Source organism: Haliotis asinina, chromosome 7, assembly GCF_037392515.1.
Source record: "Haliotis asinina isolate JCU_RB_2024 chromosome 7, JCU_Hal_asi_v2, whole genome shotgun sequence".
Classification (NCBI taxonomy): domain Eukaryota; kingdom Metazoa; phylum Mollusca; class Gastropoda; order Lepetellida; family Haliotidae; genus Haliotis; species Haliotis asinina.
The window spans coordinates 31,822,595-31,833,613 of record NC_090286.1 but is presented as its reverse complement, the minus strand read 5'-3'; the positions used below and the strand labels follow the sequence as shown (position 1 = coordinate 31,833,613).

Genomic DNA, 11,019 nt, shown 5'->3' with positions numbered 1-11,019 from the left:
CCAGTCCACGGAAATTGCTCCGCATCAGTGCCCCTTTAAGAAAGTGCAAAAGTGTGAGTGTGTGTGTGTGTGTGTGTGCGTGCGTGCATATTTCTCACATTCTTGAGAAAGGAGGAGTGCACGCTTCATTTACACTCATCGTCATTTCGCAGAAAAACTATAAAGGTAACATCCAAAACACCCATCGAACAACGTTTCCAATGTCTGTTTTTCTCTCAAAACAACCATTAATCAGCGGGGCACATCAACTTTTGACTGGCATTTCAAAACGAATTCGTGCTTGCGTTCTCTCTCTCTCTCACGTACACACGCACGCGCGCGCAAGCACGTACGCACACGCTCACGTACTACACGTGCACATTCATTGCAGAATGGAATAGAACAGCATAAACTGAGTCAGTAGAGTAATGACCGTTCAAGTCAGATAAGTAATCGTTTGTGTGGTCAACACTTGCAAGCTTACAAATGATTTCATTGTGAAACCATTCATCACGTCTGGCGTTGCTGATCTGATCATGACACATTTGACAGACATGGGGGGCATAACGTTCCACTGAATAAGTGTATTGTGTAACTGAAGATGGAGTTTTGAGGGTGGTGTTCGCTGGCAAATAATATTTATTAGATGGCCTTTTGTTTCATGGAGACTTATCAGCGTAGTGTGAAATTTTCCCGTGGCTTGCCTGGATGTGATTTGGTGCGACTGACTTTGGTTGCGACTGACTTTGAAGCTCTCATAAAATATACGTTAAGCCCCCAGTTGCCACAATAAATACTCGGTGGATGTTTAACAGTAAAATTGTAGTTGCTAGGGCAACGGGAAACACCTTGGTAAGAAAATGTAACATTGTGAAAAATCATTTGTTTAGTTGTGATCAGTGTGTGTACTGCCATCTTGTCAAATCGGGCCTTGCGTTTCGTTAAGGATAACCACACCAACGTCTGATTTTAATCAGATTTATTGTGAAATGTATGCGAAAAAAGCGCCGAAAAATATACAAATTTACTGAAGCACAAAGTAAAATAGTTAAATAGGGTTTGGTTTTCCTGACTCTTCTGGACTCAGTGTCATGAATAATCCGTATGGGATGATTGTGTTTGCTGTTGTAAATTATTAATCCAAACATGGGATATGTGTGTTTTTGTTGTTGTTGTTGCTGCTGTTGTTGCTGAAAGGTTTCAATCCAAATCTAATAAAACATAACCACAGCTACAGAGCAAATGCAGGCACACTTGTTTCAGTCCAAGCAAGAGCTCAGGTACGTCCAAATGATTGATTCCTAATAAGAGGTTGCTAAATTGGTAAACGGATTTCCTTAATTGTTATTTGGAGATTGTTACGATTCGAAGTGATTCTTGATTAGTTCAGTCATCCTTGTTGGTGAAGAAGAATGCACCACAAGACCTGTTCAAGTCTGCCAGGTCAGGAAGAGAGGTGCGTGGGTGTGACATTCAAAATGTCAAAGTCCTCCGGGAGATGCTTCATGTTCTACCCTGTCCACCCCAAGGACGATGCATCATGAACGAATGAACTGGTGTAAATTATGATCGAATAAACTTGTGTAAATTATGAACGAACGAACTTCTGTGAATTATGAACGAATGAACAGTGTCTAAATCGTGAATTTGTGAACGAGTGTAAATTATGATAGATTCTATGTTATTTAAGTTAACGACGAACTAAATGTGAAGCAATTACATGAAAAGTTAGCTACATGCTTAGCGTTTTATTAACGTTATGATATTTTGTTTCAATGCTATATGTGTCAATAAATAATGTAAAACCTTTCTAAAATGTTCTTCTGTTCGGCCCATATGACCATAAGCCCTTTTGACTTTTTGTCACGGCCCACCTGACTTACACCTCCACCCCTTTGACTTTTTCCATTGGCCCTTTGGATTTGACACTTCTCGGCTCTTTTTTCCTTCGGCCCATTTGACCAATTCCCTGACAAAACAACACATGCTGACGAGACTAAAATCCGTCGATCTGGGTGAAAGATTTGTGTTGAATTACCAGGGATAATCTGCACAATACAGCCTCCCCTGAATAATAAAATAGTAAATCAGTGTCAGAGTATGTAATGGGTCCAGCAAAGATTTGTTTTCACGTATTTGGACATCTAAAACTCTTGGTCTTGGGATCACTCATAGTAATATTTTCCCTTAATGATAACATCAGCTCTTTCTCCTCATGCAACCAGGGAGCCTATATTATAGAGTATCCCTGATGCAACGAAGGAACCACATTATTTTACCTTCCATCCAGCCATTCCTGCATTGCTAAAGTCCTAAAGGAATCGAGTCTAGGTTTCACCAGGTCTAGAATCTCCCAACTCTCTAGTTTTGGCTCAATTTAAATGAATTCATTTGTCGCTATCAACACGCCTATGCTGTCAGGAAAAGTCTAACTGGTCTGCGACTTGTAAGCGCTACAACCTGTCATGAGCGCAACGTGCTCACGAGTTATCTACCTTGATAGTTTGCGCATGCGTGACCGGATGTTTCAACCATGCGGACGCGGTGAAACGTTTCGAAAATATACTTTGCTGGCTTTGGGCATTTAGTTATAAAAACGATATATTATAGAAGAACTGTGAACATACAGAATGGTTCGTCTAACGGCAGAGTTAATAGAGCAGTCTGCCCAGTACACCAACCCGGTGAGAGATCGCGAGTTGGACATGAGAGGTGAATTCAAGATTTTGTTTTATTTGTCAACAATTTCGATCCCAAATTTCTTTGAGGCTATCGCCAAGTATAGAGATGGATTGCTGAATTTCACATGTATTTTCACATTTATAAAAGTATCTTTCTTTTGCAATATTGTTTTCAAACTTTTGATACTTCCTTCAAAAACCGTTCAGAAGTGTAGAGAGGACCTTAACAAAAGGGGCTGCTACTAGTGCTAGGTTTTGGTGACAGTAAGACTTTCTAAAAATTACACCCGCCCCAATCAAAATTACAAACTAACATGCATACCCCACCCTATATATACATTCAATACACTAGAACAAGTGTAAAAACAATCAATGAACTTGTTTCAGTGTTGGACTGTTACACTGATAGTGGATATGGGCGGGACTCTTTCCGCTTGCATAAATCTTGATCTTTTGAGGACATGAGCATGATGAGTAACTTGACATCGCCATTGATAAGTAGTTACTTATCAGATGATTATTGCATAAGACTTGGTTAAGTCTTCTTCGTGAAACCTATGAAGATTGGGGGTAGAATAGGTCTTTAGAAACCCATGCTTGGTACAAAAAGCTACTGTGCTTGTTGTAAGTGGAGACTAACAGGATTGGGCGGTCAGGCTGGCTTACATGGTTAACATGTCATCGGTTCCCAATTGCACAGATTGATGCTATTGCGATTGATCACTGGATTGTCTGGTTCAACCTCAGTTATTTACAGACTGCTACCATATAGCTGGAATATTGCTGAGTGCAGCGAAAAATGAATTCACTCACTTCATCATGAAATCAACTGAGTCAACATACTCACTACTCAGAAGCTGATGAGAAGAGTTAGTATAGCATGTCTGAAACTTTTATCTTAGCAGAGTTGCACTTATATTACAGTTTCAGTACAAGCTGGCAATTGATTGGCATTATAGCCACTATTTGACGAATGCTTTGGGCACTTATTTGGATGGATTGGGATGCTATTTAAACAGCAGACACTTTGTACTGTTAGCATTAAGATTCCATGTTGATAGCATAAAATGCAGCCTCATTTAGTGTTGTGATAAAGAGATCTATCCATCAGCCACAAAGCGTTATAGATTTTTCCGCCATTTGAACAATAGAAATGTATAGACAATTTATACCCTAGTAAAGTGTGATGTAGCTATGCAGCAGAAACACTGACACAAGAAGCAAGATTTCAATGCAGATACATGTATATATGAAATGTCATTTATGTTGCTTTGTGAAGACACAATATTTTTTCAGGGCTCTCATGAAAACAGAAGAGTTTGGAAATAGATGACAAAGTGTCATTGTATGATGATACAAATTCCATGGACTGTATTTAACTGATAGTGATACCATGGACTGTATTAAAACTGATAAAATTTGTGTGTATTCAGGTCTTTCATTTTAATATCATGTAACTAATTCAGTTACTTTTGTATTTAATTATAGGCTACAGAATACCTGTCATTGAAAATCTTGGTGCAACACTGGTGAGTATTTGGAAACTAGGTGGGGCCTTTGGTAAGAGAAGATAAACATATTAATACCTTACAACTCTGTTGCTTGTTGAAATTGAAATTTCATGAAAAGCTACGATGTGCATTTTATGGAAAATATAACACATTATCGGTGGCTATGTGAGTGAAAGTGCTCATGTGGAGATCTTTCGACTTACGACTAAGTGATGACAGTAAGCGGTTTCACTAAAAAATTTCATGTACTGATGATGTAGCTAGTTGTTGCTGTTGTGTGTTTTTTAAGGCTGCAAGCAAGGATTTTGAATAGCAACATTGCTGCCCAAAAGCATTAATTTCTAACCCTGCGGAGTATTATCATTAGTTGTGGTCAGAATCATCCAGCCTTTGATATGATGTTGTTACCAATAGCAGAACAGGAATTACTGTAAATCCGAAATCATCATGTCTGGTGAAGGTATATCTAAGATTTCACATTTAAATTTTGACAAAATAATTGTATTTTCATACACATTTTATCTTTGTTATTATCCCCCGTAACACGTTTTGTAGGGGTATTAAAATGCACCCCATCCGTCCCTGCACATTTATCTTTTCCGGAACAGAACTTTAAAACCATTCTATATTTCTTCACCAAACTGACCCGTGAAGGTCCAAGGGTAGAATAGGCATTCAGCACCCCGTACTTGCCATTAAAGGTGACTATGCTTGTCACAAGAGGCGACTAACGGAATCAGGTCGTCAGACTTACTGACTTGATTGACACTCCATTGGTTCCCAATTGCACAGATCGATGCTCCTGTTGTTGATCACTGGATTGTCTGGTCCAGACTCGATTATTTACGGGACTGCCGCCACATTGGTGGAATGTTGCTTAGTGCGGCGTAAAACTAAACTCACTCACTCACTCTTCACCAAATTTGGCACATAGATAGATCTAGTGGTGTATTAGTGCCTTTTGGTAGTTTGAGATTTCTTAATAAAATATTTTTCGCATTTCCATGGCAACAAGTGTGACTTAGACTGAAATTGGAGGTTATGCAGGGGAAATTTATGACTGTCTCTTCTTGTTTATCTATTGTATTACATCTCAATGTTGTTTGGTCATTATAGTCAGAAGACACCCTATGTTTTTTTCATCTTGACAATAAATAATGCTTGACCTTTTTTCCAGGACCAGTTTGACACAATCGACTTCTCTGACAATGACATTAGAAAGCTGGATGGATTCCCGCTGCTCCGACGACTCAAGTCATTACTCTTCAACAACAACAGAATAGTGTGAGTTCATGTTTAATGTTTGTGTGGTTTACTTGTTCTCTTTTCATTAGGGCTGGCAGTGTTAGTTTTTACACTCTTACTCATAGGTTTGGACAACTAGGTCAGGAGGTCTCTTTATTCATTAAGTGAATTAATAAGAGTCATTATTTTATCTGGGCACATACCAGTATTGTGTAGAGTACAGATTAAGCATGATGCAACCAACCAAAAAATATGTTATTGTAAGCAAACTGGTTTTTTAAAGGTCTGTCTTACGGGAAGATACCTGAGTATTCTGCTACTGGAATGTAGTGTCTTTCAAGTTCAGTTCGTAGTAAAGTTGTAAATTTTTTCAGGGTATTTTGTCATGGTAGAGTTCTAATATATTGGATGATCAAAGATTGCCCACATCAATCCAGTACTCAGCAGTTTACACTGGCTCCCTGTCAAGCAGCGTATACACTACAACATCCTCCCCTTGACATAAAAAGCATTGCACAGTGACACTCCATCATTGTATTTAATGTCCCTACTTCACAAGTATTGACCAAGCTGCTCCCTACATTCAGCAGAAAATGACTTTCTCACAATACCACACACAAACAGCAAGATGGGTGATAGATCAGTCTCTGTGAAAGCTCCCACTTTGTGGAATCACCTGCCACAACAGATCAAAAGTACAGAGACCTACACATCTCTTTGTAACCCTTTGAAAACTTTTCCCTTCAGTGATGCCTACAACTCCAATTCTTAAAGCTGATATACTGATCAGAAACTTTTAAGTGCCACTGAGCAGCAAAAGTAGGAAGGAAGGCAGATCAATTATGATTATTATTTATTTAACAAAGGATGTGGTGATAAATATCTTCCATGTACTTGTTGAAGTCGTATTGGTGAGAAACTGGAGGAGAGCCTGCCCAACATTGAGACATTGATCCTCACAAACAATGGCCTACAAGAGCTGGGGGATCTGGATAACCTGGGCTCTCTAAAGACATTACTGCATCTGAGGTATGTTTGTAGTCATGGTCCTTGTCATGTGTTGCTCTGTAGTAGTTGACATTACTCTAGCTTCAGTTGTCAATCCAGGTTAATCCCCGTATCATTCATCTCTCATGTCACCAGTATGTCAAGCTTGGGGGTGATATGGCAAACCATGGTTGAAGTATAACTACAGTATTTTGCATTCAGTTTGGTATACTGTAATGCAGTAAGAATTCTGTATATTTTCGGTTGTCATACACTCATTTCTAACTGGTTTTAAAATGACAGTTTTCTTCCGTCAAAATAAAGATTATGGTGTTTTCTTACCGTTATTGAGCAATGTAAAGTTTGGGTCTCGTGAATTTTTGCATTGTGGTCATGTCTCATATATCAGAGCAAATGGAAGACCTTGTACTGCAATACGTACTGTACCGTTTCACACCTAGTCAGTCAAGCTTGTTGAAAGAACCTCTGTGAGGAGTCAGTTGGATTGGTTGATAGGTTCTAACTTTGTTCATGCTATCAACCTTCAGTTTATCTGACTGTGAGGCAATTACTTACATGACACAAAACACCGTTTTTCATTATCTCCATGATCAGATACATCCCATTGCAAAGAGATTCATTTTAATAGGAGAAAACTGTTTTTGTTCAAGTTGTGATACATGTTTGAAGTGAATAAAATATGTAATCCTGTATGTTTATCATATATACTGACTTGTGTGACTATTAAATGAGTTGCCTGACTGTTCAACTGTTTTTAGCTTGCTACGGAATCCAGTGACCGCCAAGAAATTGTACAGACTGTATGTGATACACAAATGTCCCCAGCTTCGAGTTCTAGACTTCCAAAGAATCAAGTTGAAGGTGGGTCATTGTTTATGTGGTAAGTGCATTCAGTAGAGGATTGGTCAATATGTTAAACATGTGTTTGATGATGATGGTGAATTTGTTGTATTTTTCTTTAAATAAAGTTCTCTTTAAAAGTAGAAGTTGTATAAGTGTTTACAGGAATGTGATTATAGATAAATTTCATGTGTGTTCACAGGAGAGAGAACTGGCGGCCAAGACATTCAAAGGCAAAAAGGGACAACAGCTTGTGTCTGATATTGGTAAACGCAGCAAGACGTTTGTTCCTGGGGAGAAGTTACCTGAAAAGAGACCTGCAGCTGCCAGTGTGCCCACAGGCCCATCCAGGGAGGAGATTGAATCTATCAAGGTTGGTCTTCATGTTTTGATTGAACTATACTATAAGTTATCACATCATGTTGAGGAAAATACAGGTTTTTTGTCAGTCCTGAGGCTCGGGGAATACAACCTTACGAGGGACTGATAAAACCCTGTATTTCCCAAGACACGATGTGATAACGCATTTATCTAGCTGAATGTTTTCACTAAATCAAAACAAAACAACACGCATCAAATCGACTTGCTGCCATGTTGACACCAGCTGATCATTTGACCTCAATGCACCACATGTTACTCTTACAAGAGGCTAGATAATGTCCTTTGTACTGTCATCATAAGACCTGTGATTGTTTTATTTATTTCTCACCTGATTGTTAACTCTTCAATCCATGTCACTTACATAATTTATCCACTCATTGAGCTAACTTGCAGTTGCTTTGTTGTATATAGTTCTTGTGTTCAAAAGAAAGTAATTTTGGGAGCTACAATTAACTGGTCAGAGTCACATCCCTTTGGCATGCCAAGAACCCGTGATCGTGGGTTCTAATCCAGTTGACTGTAGTTTTGTTTCTAGGTTTGCCAGCTCCATACCTGTTTTCATAGTTTTCCCCAAATGTGGAAAATGTCTCTCTTAGAATTCTCCCCATGATACAATGTGTCGCTGTATACAACTGGAGTATGTACTGGTCATTCATACCTATATGCTCAAGGCAGTATGGTGTTTGAGTCACTGACACATGGATTATGTGTCTTATATGAAGATGAGTAAACTAGATTCTTTTGTCAGGCTTATTTGACAAACTTTGTGGATGAACAACTTCTTTGTTCAGGTGATGTCGCATTTCAATACAGATGCTTGTATTGTTGTCAAGCACGGACATACTATAATGTTTGTCCTTATCTGACTCTCCAAGTTCTGAATATGCCACTCAAAGAAGTTACCAATTTAACTTGACTGTACAGCTCAACTTTTGAAAGGGAATACCAAGTCAGTATAGTTATATTTTTCACTTTCATATGCTAAAACCAAAAATTGAATGCAATACCATGACTGATTCCAGAGAGCAATTGCTAGTGCAAAGACACTGGAGGAAGTGGAGAGGTTGAACCAGATGCTGAAAACAGGTCAAGTTCCAGGGAAAGAAAATGTCCCAGCAAAGAAGAGTAGAGGTAAAGCAGAAGTCCTTCATGCTAAAGTTATGTTTATCGTAAGGAAATGATGATGTTGAAAATTTTAGATCTCTATCCAGGGAGAATTTCAGGAATTGATAAGCTCATGCCATTGTATGATATTTTGTGTTGGTGTCTAAGCCATATATGTGGCCTGTAGATAATAGCAACACTTGTAATGAAACAAGCTGTTGGTATCATGATCATTTATCTGCACCACGTGTATGATAATGATTGTTCCTCCAAGACATCAAGTCTCATCTCATCTAAATGGCCTCTTACTTCAAGGAACCCATGAAGATCATCAGTAACCTATGCTTGTCACAATAGGTGACTAACAGGATTGGGTGGTCACGCTCGCTGACTTGGTTGACACGTCATCGGTTCCCATTTGCATTGATCGATGCTCATGGTGTCAATCACTGGATTGTCTGGTCTAGACTCCATTATTTACATATCAACTACATATATATAACAAGAATGTTGCTGAGGGTGGCGTTAAGTAACAGTGAAACCAAACCAAGGTCTTGGTTATCATCTAAATACAGTGTCGTATGAAGCTGGAGTGAGAGGCACTGCAAATCTCATGAGATTTGAAGAACAACTTGGTTGAATTTCTTCCAACATTTTAACACATTCTTTCTCCGGTTCGAGACCAAATCGCAATCACTTCTTCAATGTTGATCATTTTGGATAAGTCCAAAACTTACATGTTTCATTCTGAGGGGATTGTGTTTGAGGTTGCTGGAAGGTATAAACAGGGCTGTGTTGTGTGTTGCAGGGGATGTAGAGGAGGAAGAAGAAATGGATACCTGACACTGATGCTCACAAGCATGTTGAACTCTCATCACCATCATCATCATTTAGTTAAACATTGTTTACAATCATGGTTGCAGACTGGTAATAATGTACAGTGGGATGATTGTGAGAAAGGAAATTCCATTTGGTTCATGTTCCTGTGCTCCTTCAAGGTGACAAGGAGTTTCTTGAAAGCATCTGAATTACAAGGGACCTTACTCTTCCATGACTAGCTAAAGAAAGTATATATTTGTCTCTTTAAGACCTTCCTCATGAATTGATGTAATTTCATTATGTTACTTTTAGGATGCTTGCAAGTCAGATTTTTTGGGACAGATTTGTGTATTTTCTTTTTAAGTGGAAGGATAGAGACTTTTGTTGACCACATTCAATAGTGCAGATTAGGTACATTAACATTTTATCCTTGCAGTATGAGAATTTATCTAAGATGATGTTCTAATTCTTTCAGCAGATGTGACTGGGTTCCAATGGAGGCACTGCAAACCAGAAATACAAAAATATTTGTCAATGAAAGAGGATATTATTTTGTAAATTTTCTAAGAAAGTAACTTTTGATATATCCTTAATTTTTAATGGCAACCTCTTTCAGTGCAAATATACTTACACAAGCTGATAAGGGCAGATTGCACTGTGTGCTATGAGAACAGATACACACTAGCATCTTGTGTCAGATAAGAACAGATAGACACAATCACTACAGCTTACTGTCATGATTAGCAGCTTACTGCTGCTTGTCATGACAGGTTTGCTGATAGCTTGGCCATGTTTCAGTGAGTGATCTAAACGTCATAATTACAAATCCCCAGCTTACAATATCTTTTGACGTTAGTAAAGCTGGTTACATTTTGGCATTGTAATTGAATTTTCTGAAACCGTTCACCTCCGTGTGTTGGTTATTTTTCCTTAATGAAAAAGCTATGTTTTGATTTACTAAATTTGTGTCTATTAATTGTGCAACAAAAATGTATTTTGAAAGAATCATGAATTAATTAAGTACCTTTGTGTATCAGAATATTAAGCTGAGAAGAATGACTTTTGTAAATCCATTTTACTAGTTGAATTAATGTATTTCAGATGTCATTTGCATATGCTGCACTGAGGATCTTTAATAAAATGTTGAGAAGCCAAGTTTTAGTTTGTTTTTTGGGGGGAGTTATGAGGGATACAGACATAAATTGAGAAGATGGGATTAATTAATTCCAGTCTAAAGTAGCAGGAACTTTTCACCCCATTGAAAGGTTATGAATTTCAGTAATAATAATGATAATGTGTTCTGCAATTGAGTCCATGCATTACTATATAAATGCTTAAACTGCTTACACAATTACCAATTAGGATAAATGGTCGGTGATCCAGTTGCTTTTGAAATATATTCTCAGCTCCTTAGGTTCTTTGCATACAAAGCTGTGAGGTTAAGTCATGTT

General features: G+C 38.2%; 1 protein-coding gene across 1 annotated transcript; it reads left to right on the top strand.

The window, feature by feature from the left end:
• Nucleotides 1-2,468: 2,468 nt before the first annotated feature.
• On the top strand, nucleotides 2,469-10,723 carry LOC137290564 (U2 small nuclear ribonucleoprotein A'-like). The gene is made up of 8 exons (XM_067821599.1): nucleotides 2,469-2,691; nucleotides 4,149-4,189; nucleotides 5,349-5,455; nucleotides 6,320-6,445; nucleotides 7,183-7,285; nucleotides 7,467-7,637; nucleotides 8,668-8,776; nucleotides 9,558-10,723. The coding sequence occupies exons 1-8, from the start codon at nucleotides 2,610-2,612 to the stop codon at nucleotides 9,590-9,592; spliced, it is 774 nt and encodes a 257-aa protein (XP_067677700.1). The 5' UTR covers nucleotides 2,469-2,609; the 3' UTR covers nucleotides 9,593-10,723.
• Nucleotides 10,724-11,019: the final 296 nt, after the last annotated feature.

Excerpts from the sequence above, each read along its gene's own strand:
- LOC137290564 (XM_067821599.1), top strand. The coding sequence starts at position 2,610 with ATGGTTCGTCTAACGGCAGAGTTAATAGAGCAGTCTGCCCAGTACACC. Across the intron at positions 6,446-7,182 it reads AAGACATTACTGCATCTGAG|CTTGCTACGGAATCCAGTGA; the intron begins GTATGTTTGTAG and ends AACTGTTTTTAG. Across the intron at positions 8,777-9,557 it reads CCCAGCAAAGAAGAGTAGAG|GGGATGTAGAGGAGGAAGAA; the intron begins GTAAAGCAGAAG and ends TGTGTGTTGCAG.